Source organism: Diachasmimorpha longicaudata, chromosome 10, assembly GCF_034640455.1.
Source record: "Diachasmimorpha longicaudata isolate KC_UGA_2023 chromosome 10, iyDiaLong2, whole genome shotgun sequence".
Lineage (NCBI taxonomy): Eukaryota > Metazoa > Arthropoda > Insecta > Hymenoptera > Braconidae > Diachasmimorpha > Diachasmimorpha longicaudata.
In genome coordinates this window covers 7268999-7290392 of record NC_087234.1, presented here as the reverse complement: position 1 = coordinate 7290392, position 21394 = coordinate 7268999, and the positions used below count along the sequence as shown (strand labels likewise).

The 21394-nt window shown below is 39.9% G+C and overlaps 4 protein-coding genes across 12 annotated transcripts; 2 read left to right on the top strand and 2 right to left on the bottom strand.

Moving 5' to 3' along the window:
• Positions 1-37: 37 nt before the first annotated feature.
• On the top strand, positions 38-2314 carry LOC135166341 (eEF1A lysine and N-terminal methyltransferase homolog). 2 transcript variants are annotated; one of them, XM_064128460.1, is made up of 3 exons: positions 283-413; positions 488-1046; positions 1169-2314. In XM_064128460.1, exons 2-3 carry the CDS (start codon positions 520-522, stop codon positions 2262-2264), a joined length of 1623 nt encoding a protein of 540 aa, XP_063984530.1. In that variant the 5' UTR covers positions 283-413; positions 488-519; the 3' UTR covers positions 2265-2314. The 2 variants fall into 2 exon arrangements, with proteins under 2 accessions (XP_063984529.1, XP_063984530.1); XM_064128459.1 differs by having other exon boundaries at positions 38-1046.
• On the bottom strand, positions 2306-18504 carry LOC135166330 (SUN domain-containing ossification factor). 8 transcript variants are annotated; one of them, XM_064128431.1, is made up of 4 exons: positions 18061-18504; positions 17482-17692; positions 17259-17380; positions 2306-7633 (listed from the first exon to the last, which is right to left on the bottom strand). In XM_064128431.1, the coding sequence occupies exons 1-4, from the start codon at positions 18111-18113 to the stop codon at positions 3994-3996; spliced, it is 4026 nt and encodes a 1341-aa protein (XP_063984501.1). In that variant the 5' UTR covers positions 18114-18504; the 3' UTR covers positions 2306-3993. The 8 variants fall into 8 exon arrangements, with proteins under 8 accessions (XP_063984501.1, XP_063984503.1, XP_063984504.1 ...); XM_064128433.1 differs by lacking the exons at positions 17259-17380; positions 17482-17692; positions 18061-18504 and adding exons at positions 7786-8168; positions 13107-13745; XM_064128434.1 differs by lacking the exons at positions 17259-17380; positions 17482-17692; positions 18061-18504 and adding exons at positions 7786-8156; positions 13107-13745.
• On the top strand, positions 11254-12775 carry LOC135166357 (uncharacterized). The gene is made up of 4 exons (XM_064128490.1): positions 11254-11381; positions 11461-11621; positions 11778-11951; positions 12180-12775. Exons 2-4 carry the CDS (start codon positions 11529-11531, stop codon positions 12387-12389), a joined length of 477 nt encoding a protein of 158 aa, XP_063984560.1. The 5' UTR covers positions 11254-11381; positions 11461-11528; the 3' UTR covers positions 12390-12775.
• Positions 18505-18833: 329 nt separating the features above from the next.
• Positions 18834-21375, bottom strand: LOC135166339 (vacuolar protein sorting-associated protein 52 homolog). Its single transcript, XM_064128454.1, has 3 exons — positions 20998-21375; positions 20649-20824; positions 18834-20549 (listed from the first exon to the last, which is right to left on the bottom strand). Exons 1-3 carry the CDS (start codon positions 21373-21375, stop codon positions 18956-18958), a joined length of 2148 nt encoding a protein of 715 aa, XP_063984524.1. The 3' UTR covers positions 18834-18955.
• Positions 21376-21394: the final 19 nt, after the last annotated feature.

Genomic DNA, 21394 nt, shown 5'->3' with positions numbered 1-21394 from the left:
AGACTACTGAGCAGAAAACATTTCCTACCTTTTCTGCCTCAGTCATTCAGGTTTTTTTCCATGTTTATTAACCTCACATTGTTGACAGCGAGTTGAACATAAATTAACCTTTCAAAAACCTGAAGTAAATAGTTTTTAAACATGAATCTATTACCGAAGTGTCATGAAGACTTTAGTAAAGCCGATTACTGGAATACATTCTTCAAGAAACGAGGAAAAAAAGCATTCGAATGGTATGGAGAATATCCAGAATTGTGTGGGCAATTATCCAAATTTATAATGATAAAAGACGATGTGTTGATCGTTGGCTGTGGTAATTCTACCTTGAGTATGGATTTGTATGATGTTGGATTCACCGTAACAAGTATTGACATATCAAAAATAGTAATCGACCAGATGAGGGACAAAAACAGGTTAGACCGTCCAGATTTAGTATTTGAACAGATGGATGCAACACAAACGACATATTCAGATGGAAAATTTTCAGTTGTACTGGATAAAGGAACTCTGGATGCCCTCATGCCCAATACCAATGAAGATACTATTCTCAGAATAAATAGGTTTTTTGACGAAGTAACGAGGATACTACGAAGAGGAGGCAGATACATATGCATATCCCTCCTCCAGGAACACATCCTCAGGAAAATAGTTGACTACTTCTCCAGTCCAAACTACATGCTTCGAATCACCCGATGCCACCAGGTAGAAAACAAAACAAGAGAGGAAGAAGGCAGTGCCATCCCAGTTTTTATGGTTATGGCAACTAAATTTCCTGGGATAACACAGAGAGTATTGGAATTATCACTGACAGACAGTCCTCCAGTGCGAATATCCACACCAGAAGAATTCATAAACTCCGTACTGTCCGTTCAACAATCTGCCCTTGTCTGTGATAGATTGCAAAATAAAAATGTGGCTGACGTTGGAGAAGTGAATTTGGATTTGTACATACCTGGAAATGACAGTCCGAGGTACTCAATTTACGTTCTCGATCGACCCTCCACGAGGGGAAAGAGTTATGCGGTTTTCCTGGTACCTCAAGGCCGGTAAGGAGTTATCAAATTGTGTTTTCCATTATTTTTTCAACCATGAGGCAATATTGTCATAATTTTCAGTTTCACAAAACACTACATTTTTCCAACTTTTCAATGAAATTCTCCCTCTACAGTGGCACAGACTGGTTGTTCTCAACTCCAGAAGGAAGGAGGCATTTTCTGTCCAGCGTAGAGAAGGATCGTGTGGCTATCGTAATTCTCCGTCGAGATCACAAATTTCTAGACTGGGACCAGGTCCAAGATGAGTTAGGGCCGTGTGTAAGAAACCTCTCACCCCCAGGTCTTCCACCAAACTACAAAATTGAATACCTGTCCCTCGGAGCTGACATCGGCAGCCGAGAGATTCTCCATGAAGGAGAGAGCAAGATCAGTGGAAAATTCGTCGTCGAAGAGGTGCTCGATAACGACCAGACAACACGAATTCGTCGTCTGGTGTTCCTCGACAACCAGCTAGTGGTCCAGAGTGAAGCTAAAATACGATCCATCAGGACAAGGAGAGGGAAGATGAAGAGTGTTGTTGATCCTGGGGCTCTAGCCTGTGAACATCACGCTTTTATGTCAGTGGGGGTCAACGAAGTCCTTCGGAACAAAACTGATGCTGAAATTTTAGTCGTGGGATTGGGAGGGGGTGGTCTCTGCCTTTTCCTTCGGCACTGTTTTCCAATGTTGAGGATAACAGCCGTTGACATCGACGAGATGATGTTGAAAATTGCAACCGAGTGGTTCGACTTTGTTGTTGATGACCAGACAAAAGTCGTCATTTCCGATGGAATTAAATTTTTGGAGGATACTGCCAAAAAGGGAAAGAAATTTGACGCCATTTTGTTCGATGTAGACAGCAAAGATTCGTCTGTGGGGATGAGTTGTCCACCGAAACAATTTCTGGAGAATAGTGTCCTTAAGAATGTCTCGAAATGTCTGAGTGAAAATGGGCTTTTCGTTCTAAATTTGGTCTGCAGGAATAAGGAGCTCAGGCCTGGGGTTCTTAATGAACTGAAGAGTACTTTTGCAGCCGTAGCTTCCATGAAAATGGAAAGCATTGTTAATGAAATTTTGATGTGCTCGAAGACTCCGAAGATTGAGGATTGGACGAGTAATTGGAAAACTTCTGCCGAAGGTTTGAATGAAATTGGGAGAAGAAAAAAATTGTTGAATTCTGATGTCATAGATATTACAGAACTCCTTGATGGTTTAACTATTGAATGGTAATATGTACAATGGTTTACGTGAATGAAGAAAAATAATCAAAATCACTTATACATTTGGCAACTTTATTGCTTCATTCCATTACCTCCATATGATCCTTGCACGACTAAGCATCCATTCAATCTATAACCTTAAGATTGCCGAATATATACAAATTGTTTTGCATCATGATAATCATTCAACCACTCGCAAAAGCAAAAATACTCTCGATAATACAATTTCATCACTGTAAACATTTTCAACTACTTGAAAATCATCACCTTCAAACTATTTTTTCTTTCTACATAAAAAATCGACGACTACGCCCTAGCGTCGATAAATAAACAAATGACGGAAATCATAAAAAAAAATCATTCATTAGAAAAGCTCGTTAAACTAAGTAACAGCCTTAGCAAGTAATAAATAATGTAATCCTAGTTGTTTATATTTCGTACAAGTGTCTACAACTTGATAAATCAAAAGTGACAAATTTTCGTCATCAGAGCCCCTTGCGAATTTTTTATTTGTATATTTACAAAAATTAATTCTTACACTCGGTGGGTGAGGGCCCTATTAATCATATGCCTCACGATATGACCTATTAAATATAGACTAGGATACATAACACATCTCTCAATTTGCATCATTGAAACAATTTTTTTTTCACGGCAACTTAATCAAATCGGTGATAGTCTCTACGATGACAATGAAGACCATCTTTAAAAAAATTCACTAGCGAAGTGGTAAAATGGCCGATGTCAATTTTAAGTAATTGTCAGTTTTAAGAAAAAGAATAGAATTTTTCGACCCGCTAAAACAGGAATGATATCTCGGAATCTAGGACAGATAGCAAAATTTTTGGTAAAGCAATTCGTCGAATGAGTCGAGAACTGTGAAAAAAATTGAAACGAAAATTTCTCTATCTTCCTTTGATCCGAAGATATTGCTGAAAAACTCAGCCAAACCTAAGTACATGGTGTTATCGCTTCGTTAACGGATTTATCAAGAATGATCTAAAGAATCTAACGTTGAATATTACGTTTCAAGATCGAGAGAAAGATTTTTGACTTTCAGTTCATTATTGACGACCTCCGATGTACCTCATACACGAAATGAAATATTATAAATTCATTTTTATTAATGAATATTCGATAAATGCACATTAAATATTTCAGACGCCCTGTCGTCTCGAGTCCCGATATCTGTTTTCTGTTTCCCTCGGTATAATTATTAATCCTCGTAGTACACTCACACTTGCTATTTCATAAGGTTATTTGATGGTTTTTTTAACGGCTGATGTGTACATACAGGTATAGGGATAGTTCTATTTTTTATCGCCTTCCAGGGTGGTTTTTTGTGCGTCAGTGCATTGGGAAGACAATTGGGTAATTCCTTCTGTCACATGTATTTCATAAGATAGAGATTATTCTCAAAAGCCCAGTCGCCATTCTTGGACCAGAATTAAATAGCGACTCGCCTTCAATCCCATAATCCTCAGTAATCGCTCTCAATTTTCAACCCCCACATCCTCCCTTAAGTCCCCAAAAATTCTTAATCATCAATCATCCATACTTTCACGATTTTCCTCTTTGGTAACCCCTCCAATAGTTGAAAAATTGATTCCTACCTACATTAAAAAAGCTCCCTAATCCTTATCCATTCAAAAACGAAAAGTCTCTTAAAAAAAAATATCGCTCGCAAAAGTAGAAAATTCGCGTCTGAGATTGCCCTCCTCAAATATCACTCACAATAATCAGAAGAACTTCTTGACAATTTTTTTGAATCCACCCTCCTTCTTCTTCTTACCGGGTGTCGGTGTGTTCCTCCCGCTACCAGAGTCGTCGCTGACAGGATGATGACCATTGGTAGAGCTGCCATTCCTGCTGTCACTCCTCAGAGGATCCACAAACCGATTGTCGCTGCCAAGAGGACTGTCCTGATCAGATCGAGAGCTACACGAGTGCCTGGAGTGCCACTCCCAGTTGTCTGCCTTCAGGAACGCTGAATTAGAGTCATCACTATGTTTATCAGTCCTCAAGCTACGGGATTTGAAGGCTGTCTTGATGAAAGACGGCGAATGAAGTCGATTTTTCAGGACACGAATGCTCATGGAGGAGGGACTTGTTGGCAGCTCCCGATCGCAATCCTTTGATTCATTGGACACTCGATCGATGAAACCATCGATGTAGTTGGCTGAGCTCACGCCGTCGATCTCGTCTGTTCTGATCCGACGCTGAGGAACCCCGTTGATCCTTCCCTCGTCGTCGTCTTTCCCCCGACCGACACTCCAACCGTAGAAATCTGGAGCCGATTCTGGTCGAAACCTCCCCTGGAGCTCCTCAATCTTATTACAACTGTCGCAATCGATCGAAACCGACCTCCTTGGCGGTACCATTCCTTTGGGAGTCTCCCGCCTGGACTCGAAACTCGTGGTCAGCCTCATCGAGTCCCTTTTCCTCTTTTTCTTCTTCTCCTTCCTCGACTCGAGTCGATCGTCAATCATCAGTTCTCGATAAGTCCCCGTAATTCTCGATGCGATCTCACTTGGCCTTCGTTTCTCAGTCGTTTTTTGTGAAGTTAGGTTTATTGATTCAGCGGATTTTCGTCGTGTCGCCTCCTTCACTGAGACTTTACTGGCAAACTCGTCGTCTAGATCCACTGGTCGTCGACAGTATGAGATAATGATGACGAGAACGACGAGCTCGACGATGATGAAGATGATGTGCTGGCCAAATGTTGAGATTTTACTTCGCCAGCTGCTGTGATCGTACAGCAGTGTCTCGAGAGATTCAGAAAGAATTGTCACTTCCTCTCTGAGGGCTGTGATCTCCTCCAATCTCTTGGACTCCCTTTCCTCCCCCTTTCGTGACTCTTCACTCATCGCTGCTGTCGCCCGCTCCAAAGACCTCTGCATCTCCTCCACCTGTTTCTTGTATCTTCGACTGAGCTCCTCGAGGTACTGCCCACTTAGTGACATGTTTCGTTCCAGAGCTTTGATCCTATTAGATAATCTCAGGAAAACCGATTCCTTTTGCTGTGGTGTTGAGCTCGCCGTGGGGTGCGTCATAGTCGCTGAATTGCTGGCTGAACCCGGTAATGGGGAGTCGCTCTCCAGATCCTTCAGATCGGAAAGCAGAGTATCCAAGTTCAACTGATCCTGGGGGGACAGCTTCAGCTCCTCCGATTCCCTGAGCTTCTCGTCCTTTTCTTCTGACCTGAGCTGATTATATTCTAATTTGACTTCGTCAATCTTCGCTGGGATAGCCTCGACTGTACTCTGATGACTGGAAGGATTAGTGGCCTGAGATGTGACGTCCAGCGGCGTCACAACTGGCGACTCCTCGAGAACCTTTAGTGATGATGTAGGGCTTATCAGTGGCGAGGGAGTCGTCACCACTTCCGCTTGCACTGTCTCCTCAGTTGCGTCTTTACTGGGCTCTAGAATAGGGACTGATGACTCGCGCTTTTGATCCTCTCTCCCCAAAGTCTTCGTCGGCTTTATTTGAGAAGCTAGGATCTCCGAGGTTGCTACAATCTCAACAGTCCCTGGAGGTCTCGAGTCTTTCTTCAACTCCTCCTCTATCGCCGAGTCCACAGGTTGACGCTTGGCAGCTGTGGGCGTTAGTCGACAGCTCAGACCTTCTGGATCTTGCAGACAAGCAGATGTCTCAGTTGGCAGACTGTCTTTCGTCACTCTGTGAGAGTTCATCTCATTCCTAGTCGCATTAACACCCTTGCCAGAGTCCTCGGTGTTCAAAATCGCCAGTGAGTTGCGGTCCTCCATTGCCAGGACATTGCATAGAGCTGTGACGTAGTCTGAAGAAAATATTGAAGCTATCGCATAACTAATCTTTTTGGAAGATCCTTTACGATTTACCATCTCCCGGAATTGCTCTCCAATTTCTACCCCATGAGAACTGCACAGCTCATTGTGCAGGGTTTCATAGACCCTCGGAATTTTCAGTATTGAATCCAGTTGATGGAGTTGACAGCTCAGCAGCTCATACACACGTGCCATCTTGTCGTCTGAGCAATTGTCACAGAGTATCGTGTATCTCGGTGTGATGCAATTGGTGAAAGACGTGACATTTTCCCCGTTAGTTTCCTGGTCAGTGGTATTGCTTTGAGCAGGATCGCCAGTTTTTGCCAGCACCTCAGCCGCTTTCTTAACGATTCTAATGACAGCATCTGTTGCCGAGCCAAACAGATTCCTCGAAGAGTCCCCCCCATCGTTATCCAATACCTCCTCATCGTCGTCGTCATCGTCACTATCCGCTGACTCCTGAATCTCGGTCTCAGTTTCAAGGACCTCAAATTCACTGGTACCATACGCACGAAACAGGGAAATCGGACAGAAGTGTTCGCTTCCGTAGTGCGAATGCAACTCAATTTTGATGAATTTTCCGAAGAGATGAGGATGAAGAGCGAATGACTGAATGTCTCTTTCATCTTTAGCGGTGAATTGCCCGACAGGGCTCCAGTCTCTAGTTGGAAAACGATCACTTACGAACACTGACAGATCTCTGGGGGAGGAACTGAACAGCTCGAAGTTGGCAAGTTCAATTTTCTTCGCTTGAATGGCCTCGCATAGTTCAACAACAAACCAGACTCTCGATGTGCAAGTGTTGAGCATGTATTCGTCCCTGGTAGAGACTAATATGCTCCTCGCACTTCTGGCTTCTGGATTCGCAGCAACGACTTTCGCACCGCAGTCTGGTGATGCGTAATTTTTCGATCTTACCTTCATGTTGCCGATATTCTTACCAGGACTACCGGGAGTCTGAATGGAGGCGTTGGGATGGGTCTTTTTCTTTTCGGCTTCCTCCAGACGCTTCTGCGTCCATTCACTGAAGGATGGAATGTCCTCGTGGGTTTCTGATACACCCGATCCTCCTATCAGACCATCCAGAACGCCCGTGGCTGCCTCCTCGAGAGCACTGGGGATGAGCGTCCCTCGAGCTGCATCCTCCAGGTCTCCAGAGGCAAGAAAGGTATCTTCACCGCTCGCTGAATGCTCAGGGTCTTTCGGCACTTCATAATCGAGTGGAGAGTCTCCCGGAATTTGAATGGCATCCTCCAGCGATCGCTGGTCTGCTCGGACCACCAGGACCGGGTTAGGTTCATCAGTCGAAGATTCTGTCTTTGAATCTGTCAGGTTCAGCTCCTCCCCTGGTACCAGAAGCGTCGCTGTTGATGGAGGTAGCGCTACTCCCGGCGATGAAAGAGCTATCGTCCTCTCGGGATCTAGGGATGGAGATGGGGGGGTTGTTAGGTTCTTCACTGATGGCCTTGATGAAGTCTCCGAGGATAAGTGGGGCTCTGCCAGGTTCTGGAGCTCCGCGGAGGCTGTGTCTACGAGGGTTAGTACTACTGATTGACCAGTTTCAGATATCCTGAAATCATAAGGATGCAAAAATTATGTGCAAACATTGCTCGTAGTTCTTTAAGCGAATGGCTCAGGGTCAAGTATTATGTCATGGAATGCATAGATCAGAATGACCTTTGGATGGCTAAGGGTCTGCTGATCCATCGGGGGAGCTCTCACCGATTATAGAAACAGGCAGGGACGCACCAGAGTGCACCAATAACCGCTAGATAAATGGCAGCAGCATGAATGAGATGTCTCAATGATGACGGTTTGGAGTTTGGGCTATCGTCATTCCACTTTAGAGAACATCCAGGCTCAGTCGTGACTACCTTTGACATGTCCGACTCGTCTTTAACCGGCTGTCACGATTTTTCAAATTTATTTGAGCCACATACTGCTACACGAGTTATGATTTTGTTTAAATTTGTCATTTTATTTATCACTGAAAATGTTTAAGTCTATCACGTGAGTTTCGCTTTGGGAGAAGTTTTTGAGATTTGACGGAACCCCCGCTGAAAAATTAGGATAGCGTCACTCCGCTAGAGTTGCTGCAAAAGGTACTATAAACGCTTTCTCAGGGCATATCAAATTTCCGTGTTTTAGATGATTTTAAAATTCGTGCGCCAAAAAACTCAAACAATTGGAGATTCTATAGGTTTTGAGAAAGTATTTATACGATCTTTGAATCCAAAGTTTCCATCCAAAGACTCGACAAAACTTATCGGTAATAATTCTCGTGATTGACATCTAGGTTTCAATTGTACTGAATTTCGATGATAAATCGGTAAAACGATTGAACGAAAGCATGTTGTGGGAGTTTTATCAATCTATGTCGCTTTGATTCCCATGGGAGAAGGGGTGGAAAGCTGAAATCAACTACCGGTTTCTGCTTAATGACTAGTGCTGAGTGAATTTCATTCTTTACAGGTATAGAAAGTGCCCGGAACTTGTTGTAATCCATCTCCCCGGACTTCACAGGGATTTCGCGCAGGGGGGAGATGGAGATAGGGGGGGGGGGTCGATTTTTTTCTGGAAAAGATAAGGTGTATATCCTTGAGAATTATTACATTTTTTTCACTTGTAGCTGACGATAATTGATTTGGATAGCGCGGGAGTTAATGCCCTGAATAATTGTCTGGTGGTTCAGTTGTGCAAAGTGAAATTGTCGCCAGTAGCATAGAATATGAAATTCATTTCTATTATCAAGTTCATTCGTTTCTGGAGGATTGAGGGAATTGATTTACGCTTGAGCTTTCACCGGTTATTACTTTGTCGATATCGAATGCTCGCGTGGAAAATTTGAAATTTTAAACGTGAGGGGAAGCTGTGGAGAGCTGCTCAGGATTAAGATCTCATTATTCTTCTCGGATTAAAATCAGGAAAATTTTCACAGAAGTTCGGGGATAAATGCAGGTTCAATCGAGTAAAATTTCCAACGCCCGCACTTTGAGTTTCGTTTCCCGTATTAGCGCAAGAACTTTTCGCATAATTTTTTTTTTTCGTCGATTGAGGCATTGCCAATGAAGGGTGCGGAAATGATATTCCAACAGTCTCTTACACTTTCAAATATAAAATGAATGTGTAAACCCGCCGGCTGTTCGCCCTCGCACATACTGTTACATTTTTTTAACACTTCATCCTGTGATGCATGTGAGCGAACCTGTTTGGGCGAGGTAACACAATCGGCCCACGGGCAATCTGAATCAGCGCTGGGGATAAGTTGGTTTAGAAAAATTAGGAAAAATAGGGGTACGAGGTGGACGATAAGAGCAGTAGGGGGGGCATAACATTCCACATCGAAAATCACTGCACATGGTTGCCTGTGTGGGATTTTACGATCAATTGTTCAGCTTACTTGACATCTGTTATAAATTCCGGTTGGATTGCGGACAGATTTTTGTTTCAAATTCATTGTGTAACTATTGAAGTTGTATAAACATGCCTTAAATTTTAATTTAACCATGACAATAATAATTAAAGGCAATGGACAGAAAACTCGAAAGCTATGATTATCCTTCTGGTATTTCACATGCATTAATTCTGCGAAAAAAATTGTGAGAATTCTGACTAATTAATTTTGACTGAGATGTGCTTATTAATGAAGCTGAGTTTATTTACATCGGAAATAGTGAGTGTTTGTTCCGGATGCCTCATCGTCCCACACCCGGTGATCATTTAAAAATTCCATTCAAGCAGCAGTTATCACTCACGCAGGGTGTAATTAAATTCCCCCTTGTTACTAGTGCCCTCACAATTGGAAGCGAGAGTATTTTATTACCGAGATATTTTTCCTTTCAATTGTATTTAATTATCTGAGGTGGAGGAGTTTTAAGTATTCCACTTGCGTATTTCATTTTCCTTTTTTTTTCCAGAGCAAGATGGCGTCAGAAATTAGCATGAAAATTGAAACTCAATAGGAATCTGGAGCAATCTTTTTTATTCATAGAAAAAAAGCTCTGAATAAATCTTTTTCGATGAAAAAATCAACAGAAAAATGTTTAATAAAAATCGAAGAATGGAGAGATTTGATTGTTTACAAAATTTGATTTTACTGAAGTGAAAGCCGATTTTGCATCGTAAGGTAGATTGCGGTTATCCTGAGGATACATCGACAGCTATTCCCCCTGGCACTGAAATCCAACGTGGGATGATGAATGAAAAATTGCATTATTTACAATCTTATTGACACTTACGTGTTACATCGTGAGAGTTTATCTGCATTATAAACATGTTTCGCCGAATGAGATTTTCTTTGCGATTGTGAATGCCCATAAAATCTAAATAAATCCGCTTTCTTTGGTTTTTCACAATTTTTTCTTGAATCTTATGAATATTTTTTGTTCCACCTACTTCATCATTATCCATTGCTTAAAAAATCTCAAAGATGTCATTTTTTATAATACGTTGCCGGTTCAACAGCAAACGAACGGAAAAATCGTCGATCGATTGATTTATTTATTTATTTATTTATTCTCCAATCACTGGAAAAAGTTGGCCATTAAAAGGATAAAAATGTGCAAACAGCGGAGAAATACAGATCACTACCATCGCTTTGGCCTGCAATAATAAATCAAAGGAGAAAGAGATTGCCCGTGATATTATGCACCTTAATATTAGTACGAAGACGCTCTCTCGTGTACATTAGAAAAATATTGTATTTTCAACGTCAAACCGTAAACGGAGAGAAAGCAATTGATTGAATGATGAGAAATGAGAGGAAGAGCTTTCACGGTTCACCCTATGTGTCAATTAATGGAAGAAGATATACTGATTTGACAGATGTCCACACAATTTTTTCTAAGAGAAGATTTACTCCAGAAAGACTAGTTTTTTTTTCATTTTCACGAAAGAAAATTAAAATCATTCTTCTACCCAGATCCAAAATAATTATTCAATACCGTTTATACTGCGATACTTTTTTTTGAGAAGAGAAGACCAGCGAAAAACTATCAATTATTAATTATCATACGATGTCGTGCAATGTTTATGAATTTATTACCGATTGCCGTCAATTCACTGCCATAAGTCGATCTTTTCTTTACGCCAAATCAGAAGATGTAACGTTTGAAAATAAAACTTGATACATCATCGTGTCTACTATGACCCGAGATCGCTTACATGGGAATTACCCCATTTACGAATTAAGTGCACTTAGGCGTTTCTGAACTCATAGCCGTGAAAGTGGGGACTTAAACTGTTACCGAAAACGCCCTGCTTCGTATTTCTAACACTTGAGTGGAAAGATTCCCTCACGGCGGATCGCATTTTCACGAGTGAGGAACAGAGATACAGTGAAATTATCTAATTATCCACTGGACCACTAATTACAAAAATTTCGGTTCTATTTTTCAGTAAAGATAGTGAGGATTCAGTGGCGGTAGTGGTGACAACTGTTGAATAAAATTTTAAAAAGCACAAATATGGCTCAGGAAAGTGAATCTCCGCCCAGTTTTTGCACAAGGCTCAGTGGGTACTTGAGGGATTCACCATTTTTCTGTAAAATTATTGAACTCGTACGTAAGAAAAATTTAAGAGAAGTTTTTTCTATGACTCGAAAATTAATTTACGACCGCGATAATCATAAAAACGTAAATTGTAGATAAAATTCCGTAAAAATTAATCGCCTATCTTACAACTTTACGCTCCCATTTAACTTATTTATTTCCCAGATATTCTGCGTCATTTCCCTGGGATTGATCATCGATCCCATCAATAATGGAAGAAACATGATGACTGATAATAACAGCAAGGGCCTGGTTTACTTAGCCCTCTGCGCTTACATCATGATCAACGGCATCGTCATCGGGTGCTATCTATGTGGTGAAAAGATGGTGAAAAATATGGTAAAGACTTTTCCTTTAAAATTATTTAAAACATAATTTTCCTGAGAAATTCAATGTAACTTTTTCTGGGGCCCATATATCCCAAAATTTTGTCTCATAAGTACACAATAACATTGTTTCTAATTTGTTTTTTTTTTCTTAGTAAAACAAATCAATTTTTTTATAGATATTTATTCTGATAAGTCATTCATAAATTGAACTAATTAATTAATGAATTAACGCCCCCAGGCGATGTGTTTTACTACATTGGGAGCCTTCCTGTCTTTTGGTGCTGGGATAGTAATCCTCCGCGATTACGTTGTCTACGACAGGAATACCTTGGGGCCGAAAGTCGACCAGTACTTGGATCAAATGCTGGCTAGTGGAATATTCGCCATTTTCGCGTCGGTTGTATTTATTGTTGATATTTATCTAACGAATAAGTATGAGGAGAGTTGAAATGCAGTATAATCATCGTGACCGACTCTATTGGTAATGCTAACAACATCGTCGTTAATGTTGTACTAATTTACAGTGCTTTTATATAGTGCCTCGAGCGTTGATTACATTTTTTAAATAAACAAATATTTTTTACGTGTTGCCGGCTATCCGCAGACAATTGATTAGGCATAAAAAACGTTGGGTAGATCGTACGCACTTCACACATAAATAATATAGAAAATATAATATATGTATTTTATAAAGATTAATATAAAAAGTCCATTTACTATTGATAACAATTCGAGTGCTCAGTCTCCAGCGCTAAAAAGATGACAATAGTAAATGGATTTTTTGTATTAGTCAATTGTTGGGGAGTAAAAGAGCTGTTAAAATGAGAAAATTCATTCGTTGTATTATTCCAACTTCATCCAAACGTAATAATTTAGTTGAAGACGAGGGCATCCAACCACCTGTACTATTTTCTGGGACATTTGAATGTCCGACTCTAAAACAGTCACTGAACTTAAAAATAGGAGACACGCGACACGGGAATCCGGATTATGTTGCAGTCACGGGGCAAAAGATAATGAAATTAAATTCCCAATTATCACAAATTCACCTCCAGAATTTGAAACAATTTGTGACGTAAAAAACCTAGATGAAAATCACTTCCTCCCTCTATTAACTTTCCCTAATTTTAATAAAAACTAATGGAAACAGCAGCAGTGTACTAACGGGTAGTAATCACAAGGAACGGGATTGCAAAGCGAGTCCAGTGAAAAAGAAAAAAAAAACTCTCAAGGTCAGGGGAATATTCTCCGTTCAATTTTCAATTTTCATATTTTCGTTAAAACCTCAAAGTCCATTTGTTTATTGAATTGTCCTGTTATCGGTATTATCGGCGGTTGTCGCGACACTAACTTAGAATATTTACATCACATCTCACTGATAAGGGAATTGAATGACACTTGACAAAGTATGTTAACCACTATTATCCCATATTTCAACGATTTTCAACCGTTGAAATATTAGACGTCACTTTCAACTGATAAAGTTGAACTAGTTTATAAAATCCCATCAAAACAAGCAATTTGCTATAGTTATTGATGTTATTCTTTTTTTTCTTTACCACTCGAGAATTTATTATGGCTTTCATTACTCCAAAATCTCGCGGTCTCGTGGCGGAAATGAAGAACATTGAAATATGATAAGAATGTGTTCCATTATCACGCCGACTGTGCGACGAGGCAGTGACCGCGCGAACGTCACTAGTATCACTGAACAGGTCGTGAGTGCTGAGAACCGCAATACAAAACGGGGTAGGGGGCTTAGAAAACAGGCGCGTTTGTCAATGGGCGTGTGCTGTATTCATCGGAGATTCCAATATGTTTCGTCGATTTTTAATAAATTTATTTAACGAGGAATAAAATATTAGATGAAAACCCAGATGAATAACTCGATTTCTTCTCAATTGTAAAATGAAATATTATCAAGAAATGATCAAGTGCTTCATGAAATATCCCAATCATGAGGTGAAAATTTATCCAATCGAATACTAATTCCGAGCTCTTCGATCTCTAATTGAGTTAGAAATGGAATTGATGAAGAAATCGTTAATTTACGTGACTGATGAAGAAAACATTGTTCCACCAGTGACAGGTGGAAATTATTATTCAGAAAGGGAACCTATCAAGTTCTATTTTCCCTTCGATGAATTCTGCACGTCTCAATTAATCATAACATTTCTACTCATAACAGATGTGATCAATTGCGAGAATTAAGTTCAAATTGACAGCTCCGGAATGTTATCTAAGTCAACAGTCTTAACCCAAGCATTTCCAAAAAAATTCAGACACATTCAGATTTCGCTGTGATCATCTCTCGGTTTCGATCCATTCAATGATAATTAGTGATGCATTAATTCAACTTCTCAGTAGCTTTATTGTCTTCCTAAGCGTCCAGCGGATGGAGATAGCTCTGTCCTAGATAGGAAGAACTTTTTCTCTTTGGATGAAAAATCCATGGACGGGAAATCATCTGACACGTTGAAACTGGTTAGTAACTCGTTTCAAAACTACCAAATGCGATAGTAGGATACAAGTCCTAGTGGTTAATTTTCTGATTCTTGCGGGATGAACCTCACGTAGAGCGTCCTGTGTGAAACGCTCCAATTTATTCTTAAAAAGTTCCTTTTCCATACATTGTAATGAAAAATACTGCTTCGATATATGGAGAGTGTGAAATTTTACAAAGCATCGACAAGTCAATCTGTTGACATTTACAATAGGAAAACATTGACAGAAGCCGCATAAAAAAAATCTACTTAGCAAAAATTGGATAATTTTTCGGCGTCGAAGGGATGACCAGAAGCACTTTGGACTACACTGTCAAGGAAAGCGCGCATTAACGTACGAATGACGATCCCGATCGCATGGCACATGAGGACACTCGGGGCTTCGTGATGTGACCTTGACATCCATGAACTAGTGCATGCGGATTTCCTCGTATCACTTGTTCATCATGTCTGGATAAATATTCCGGGGCTTCCTCGTGCGCAAATAAAAACAGTGACGATTACCAAGCCACGAGGCGGGGAATTCACTGATAAATCTTATTACAATCGGTAATCTTCGGAGAAAAAGGAAGGACGGAAAATCAGGCAGGAATTTTTCCACATGTGTCTGTGAAAAATTTATAATTTTTTCCGTATGCATATGTTGTTTATGTGCGCAAAAAAAATTCAATTAATTACTCAACAACTAGAGGATAGTTGGCCCCATAAGAGGGTAATTCGTCGGTACCGTAAACTCCGCAGACTCATCGCGATTATAAATACCCACTCCGAGAATATACGACAGAAATGCAAGAAAAAAAGTGAAGTTCAATGATAAAGAAACGTCGACCGAAGGTGACTGACATTGAACTTCTTTGTGCAATTGACTTTGAATAACTGGCACCTTCAGCTCAGTAGTTCATTTTTTACAAATTTAACGGTACATGTTACTTCGTCATTTTAGTCTTTTGGAAATTCGAAATTTTCATTTCGCTCTTCTCCAATAATTATCCCTTAAAGATACACTCTCCATCATCGAATTAAATCGGAACAAAATCGTAAATAAATTAATTGCTGAATTTATTTACGCGGCAACGATTTTTTTGTGCCATTTACATTTTCTTAAGTGGTCGATCTGTTATTTATTATTTGCTTGTGTTTTTTTGACTGAACATTAAATAGTATCTTTTAAAATTAGATAATTCCGCGTTCCCTATCCCATACACCTGTTAATAAACTGGTTTCATGATATTTGACAAGGTAATAGATACGTTAGATATCCACGTGCTGCATAAAAACGCTCCATTACTGTCTGGGCATGCGATTTTCTATTTTTAGAGAGAAAAACGTGCGCCAGTCAGCAGTTGATGATCGATTCGTGACCCTCGATTGCGACCAGAGAATAATCAAAATGGGTTCGCAGACACTTTTCGGTATTTTGTTCATCGGAGCGGCAAGATAGGCGAAATGATCATTTAATTAGTTAGAACTCGTTAATTAATATCAAACTGTAAAAAATTTCGTTTCAATTCCCTCATTCCGCCTTTCACACCAATTATCACACATTGGGAAAAGCTAAGTGTACTTAACATTTTTATATTGAAAAAAATTATTGAATTTTCCTTGAACCTATAAAGGTGAATAAATTACTATAAAATAAAACTATCATTGGACCTATCACTTCACCCAGTGCCTCCCCCTAGATAAACTATCGCCAACGGTGGAACGAGGTCAGTTTGAGTCGAGCCTTGGAACAATTTCCACCGCAATACCATCTCTGGGATATCCATCAGTTGAAAAAAAAAGCATTCCATATAAATGCATCAAGTTCTCTATAAGTTCATGACGACCAATAGCCCGATAGTGTGCAGAGCGCGAACAAAATTCATTCCTAAGTGGAAGCATCAACCAATCATCGCGAAAAAATTGTTTCCCTCAAAATCATTAAGAAAAATGGAAGTAGATATAACATTAAAGCTTCAATAAGTACGAGGCCAGATGCTTTTACATAACTCATTACTGTCGCTTGTCCCATAACAACATTTAGAAACAAGATAATGGAATAGCGAAGAATAAAACTTATTCAGCCACACAACTTGGAATTCCGGTTTAAATGTTATCAGACAAACACCGTGAGATAGTTGAGTGATAGCACCTGGGTGATGTCTGCCCTGACAGTTATTGCTGAGTGACCGCTCAACTATTGCTAAGCAAAATCAAATATAGTCGAACTTTTAATCGTCTTAACATTTCACAAAAATGTTTCAAACCATACGAACAAAAAGTTAATCTGTTTTTCATACGCTCCGACCCCGCAATTCATCGACAGTAATCATATCACCTTATCAATGGCAAATATACTGCCATAAACCTTCGAAGTATACAAAATAAAAGATGATTAAGAAAGATAATCAAAGAGTGTCGTGTCAGATATTGACGCAACCCCCGCGGAATTTTGATTATGTCGCAGTGAATTGCTCGTGATTGCGAGAGCTCATTCTCCCCACCACTGTATCCACAGCCGCACAAATACGATGTATTCGATCGATTAATAATTGTTTTCATATCGGATTTGTTAAGGAATGCGTTCCATGTCGGGAAATATTTGTTTCATCAATTTTTTATGTGAAAAATATCGTTCAGGAAGGGCTGACAACATATAATCCGAAAAATATATATTGATATCGCTAGAGAAATTCCAACATTAGAAAATTTTAATAGAACTATTTTTGTAATGGCTCCAGTTTATCCCAATTCAGGGATATTTTCGAGAAAATCAGTTGGTCCAATTAGCTTTAATTGCTCGGTTTATTTGAGGAGGAGGTAGTACTCACCCTTGTGATAAATTCGGCTGCTGAGTGAGACTCTCATTGATCCAATCCCAATCATCCCTTGTAGTTGCCTCGTTCTGTGATGCCTGTGGCGATTCTGAAGGCCTTGAGGAGGCATTCTCCTCCTGAAGAATAATTTTAATGAGAGTCAATTTTCTTGGATTCTTTGGCACATGTGATTGAATAGAAAATTATTTATATGATTTTAATTACGATATAAGTGTACCTCAGATTTTTTTCTGATCGTGTCAGTCTTGTCAACTGTGTCTCCCTGATTGTCATAATGCAGATTATTAAGAGCATGGAGAAGACCACCTCTAGTGTCAACTAGGCCCTCGTGGACGGTAATATTGTCCCTCGGCTTGGTCTTGATGAGCTGGTGTTTTTGAAGGGGCCCATGGGTCCCCTCAGAAGCAACAATTATGAAGAGAAGGCAGCTGGGGATAAATAATAGAGTTCAATAATTTATTATCTTCAGTGGAAACCGTTTTCTTGGTAATTCTGCAGAATTTGATTTAACCTATTATGGTTTAGAGATAAAATCCATTCTCTCATCAAACATCTCGAGTTAATCAACAATTATCATATTTCAACAAATATTTAAATTGGGAATCCCCACTTCTATTCAGTTCTCCCATACCCTCGAATCAATAGAGAACGACCACGTCAGTCACACATCACAAAAGCCCGGGGCTTCTCTAACCTCAAAATCCATTACTTTGTAAATCTTCATTAACTGAGATTTACCCCCATCCTTACATCAAACAAAAAAAAATAAAATAAGGAAAAAATAATCTATAATCACCTTGATACGACAGAGATGAGGAGGAGAGTCCAGTAAACACGGAGGAGCTTCATCCTACCTCCAAAACGTCATGATAACCCTCAGCCCAATGTTCTCCACTTCACTCTTCCATAAGCTTCACAATCACAACTTTCACACTACGAACAAAGTAGAGAAAATATGCTATAAATCTCGAGAAGTTCTGGCAAACTTGTCGAGCTTTTCCGTTACTGTTTTGGGAAAGCAACCAGTCGCTCTGCACGCCCGACGTGTTACTGAGTGAAAAAATAGGCCTCTGACGAGTCTTTAGGGCCCCTCAGTACCAAATCAACACGTAGCGGAATATCGCGGGGTTAATGTCATTATTAGTGGCTCAAGAGCAATTGTACTCGTGTTTTTCGGAATTTTGGATTGATGCAGGTGCAGATGTTGTCACAGTGCGCGGCATTTCGTCAGGGGAGTGGTAGAATTTCGGAGGGTGGGGATACATCGTAACTGGAGAAGACATCAGCTGATTGGTTGAGTGGGGGAGAGATTTTATTATAATTTTTTGTACCGAATAGAAGGGTGACAGCCGTTACAACAAACATGAAGAAATCTCTTCCTCAGTTCCCCCCAATTGAGTCAAACTTCATCCGTATCTTGGTCTTCTATCTGTCAAAACTCGGTGGGACCAGTTTTTGGTTAAGTAAAGAAGTACCACTGACAAAAGTACATCACCAAAACCCCACTATCTTGAATTCATTAAATATCCTTAGAAAATATGGGAAAGGATGTGACTTAGAAATCATCTCTCAAATATTTATTTATTTATTAACAAAAACCCAAAGCCGTTGTCAACGACATTCTCCAAAACTACCTCAGGATCACATTGACCCAATCAATAGTTCTCTTCACAACGCTATTCACAATAACCTTAGTAATTAGTCTTATATTTCTTTATCTCCACCATGATGTGATGAATATTAGTGAGCTGTGCTCTCGCATTCGCTGGGAGAATCTTGTGTAATCGATGATAGTACTGAACTAGTTGTGTCATTGCTCTTTGGACAAGTGCAGCACCTAGTACTAAATTTGGAAACGATTTTAAAACTTCACGATTGATCTCTTCCAACGAACGTTTCCAGTTATTCGTGAATGACTGGACGAGATCAAGAGCTCGTGGTTCTTGACGTTTAAAATCCTCGGTCAATTCTTTTTCTATCATGGCTTCGGATTCTTTAACTAGTTGGATTATACCACCGAAATGGGGAGACAACACTTCCTCTACGTATTCGGAGGAACGAGAGTTCAACTGCTCACGAAAACTCTCGGCCTCTTTCGAATTATCCCGGGTTCTTTCCATAAGCACACCGAGCACTAGATCGTAGTTATTGATGAGAAACACTAATTGCTGAATCCTATTTGGAAAAATGGCAGCCATGCGAAGTAAATAACACTGGACGGCCTCTCGAAGTTCGGCTAAAAGTTGTGTTGCTCCTTCACAGGGAAATCCCTCGCCAACACCCACCATTGCCGCTGAAAATTCTGCATATCTCCTTGTGATGTAATGTGGTCCTGTCTCTTTATGGAATTTCAGTGGATCACAATCCTTGACACTCTGTATATTCAACGTGAAAACAGTGTAAAATCTTGGCCATATGATGGACGTTAAATTGTCCCAGTATTTATCAAGTGCTGGCACAGCTCGCTTGTGACAAGTCATCTGATACCGCATCACCAAGTGGAGACACAGGAAAAGGGCTATTGTATCGTAGCAATCGTCGACAAAAGATTGCAGTTTTTTTTGCATCAGGGTCAAGGTACTCCCCATTACCTGGTTAAAAATATCCATAGCTTGTGCTGCTCTAACTTTGAAAAATTCTGTTAGAAACAGATATTCACGACAGGCATTGTCCACCAGGGCATATTGCTCGCTCCTAAAGAGTGCTTCGTAATGATACCTAATTTTCGATGCAGTATGCGGAACAATAATTGGCTCCTCCAACTGTGCCCCTAATACTTCACCCCTTGTCCCTATTGAAAAAACAGTTCCCCTGTGTTTCAAGGTGGTTTTGTGAAATATTCCTCTACCGACGTTGTCCTCGACTCCCATCAGTTCATCTTTTGATGGTTTCTCTTCGAATTGTAATTTCATGAGCCTCGACGAGTAACTTTTGAAGTACGAATAATAAATTTTACTCATCGTATCCACATACTCCCCGCAAATTTCTTCAGCGACATTTCTCTCATTAGCCAAAATAAATTCGAAGAAAAATTTATACTTCAGCATATTATTTTGGGGCACCTGATAATTGGTCATTGGCTTTCGGAATTTATATATTTGTTCCAGTAAATACGTTCTTATTTTAGCCATCGCTTTTATCTTCAACTTCTCGATAATATCTTTAACATCAAGGGTTGATTTGGCTTCCTTGAAGCTCTGTTCTTTTATGAAATTTATTTTGTGATTGAGGGTTTGCAAATGAACTAGGAAATCTTTATCTGTCACTGGACATTCCATAATACCCCTAGAACAGTGTTAAAAAAAATTAATCAGAAATTATTCACCTATCGCATGACTCTGCATTCTTCATGCATGAAAATAAAAGATAATAATAATTATATACATTATTAATGACTCGGATACAGTCATGTCCTCGATGAATTGACTCAATGGACCCCTGATGCTCTGTCTGTTAGACAACTGTTGGCTCATAGCTATCGAACGCCTCTGCAAGTTTAATATCTCCGTACTAATACTTCCCAGATCCGTTTGAAATCCAATCAACATTGACTCCATTTTCTAATGAAGCAGAAATCAAAGTTCTAAATGAAAAAATTATACTCCTCTGAAAAGAATCATCAGTCTACTATTTTGTAAATTTGAACGTCATGGGAGTTGGACAATTAGAATGTGGATGAATGACAAATTATGTTTACAAAACCCTCACACAATTTAGTAAAAAGATCTCTAACCTCCAAAATATTATCGCAAGCAGCGATTTGATTGTGGAGACTAGCAATATTCTGGCTTTCCTTAATGTAATCCTGAATGCTCCTGTTCTCCACTTCCTTCAGTTCCTTCTCAATTTGCCTGGAGTACTGTCGAAGATCAGTACCAGTCCTGAGTACCTCCTGGACGACATCATCCTCGAGATCCGGAGGGAGTTGAAGCTCACTCTCGTCGAATATATCACTCTCATGTTTATGACTGACCTCCATTTCAAGAATTATTAGAAACTGATTGATCAACAAAGGCCTGACAATATTCTCTATTATTGAATTGATTCCACAGAAATTTGAGGTTGACAAGCGAACATATTGTTTACACAGCGCCCCAAGCGGAATTTCCATAAAACTGTCTCGTAGATAT

Coding starts and splice junctions, on each gene's coding strand:
- LOC135166339 (XM_064128454.1), bottom strand. CDS start 21,375: ATGGAAATTCCGCTTGGGGCGCTGTGTAAACAATATGTTCGCTTGTCA. Junction 20,825..20,997: donor CTTGCGATAATATTTTGGAG/GTTAGAGATCTT, acceptor CTGCTTCATTAG/AAAATGGAGTCAATGTTGAT. Junction 20,550..20,648: donor GTATCCGAGTCATTAATAAT/GTATATAATTAT, acceptor ACACTGTTCTAG/GGGTATTATGGAATGTCCAG.
- LOC135166330 (XM_064128431.1), bottom strand. CDS start 18,113: ATGAAGCTCCTCCGTGTTTACTGGACTCTCCTCCTCATCTCTGTCGTA. Junction 17,693..18,060: donor CTCATCTCTGTCGTATCAAG/GTGATTATAGAT, acceptor ATTTATCCCCAG/CTGCCTTCTCTTCATAATTG. Junction 7,634..17,258: donor CAGCCGAATTTATCACAAGG/GTGAGTACTACC, acceptor TTATGATTTCAG/GATATCTGAAACTGGTCAAT.
- LOC135166341 (XM_064128459.1), top strand. CDS start 142: ATGAATCTATTACCGAAGTGTCATGAAGACTTTAGTAAAGCCGATTAC. Junction 1,047..1,168: donor TTCCTGGTACCTCAAGGCCG/GTAAGGAGTTAT, acceptor CTCCCTCTACAG/TGGCACAGACTGGTTGTTCT.
- LOC135166357 (XM_064128490.1), top strand. CDS start 11,529: ATGGCTCAGGAAAGTGAATCTCCGCCCAGTTTTTGCACAAGGCTCAGT. Junction 11,622..11,777: donor TCTGTAAAATTATTGAACTC/GTACGTAAGAAA, acceptor TTTATTTCCCAG/ATATTCTGCGTCATTTCCCT. Junction 11,952..12,179: donor AAAAGATGGTGAAAAATATG/GTAAAGACTTTT, acceptor TAACGCCCCCAG/GCGATGTGTTTTACTACATT.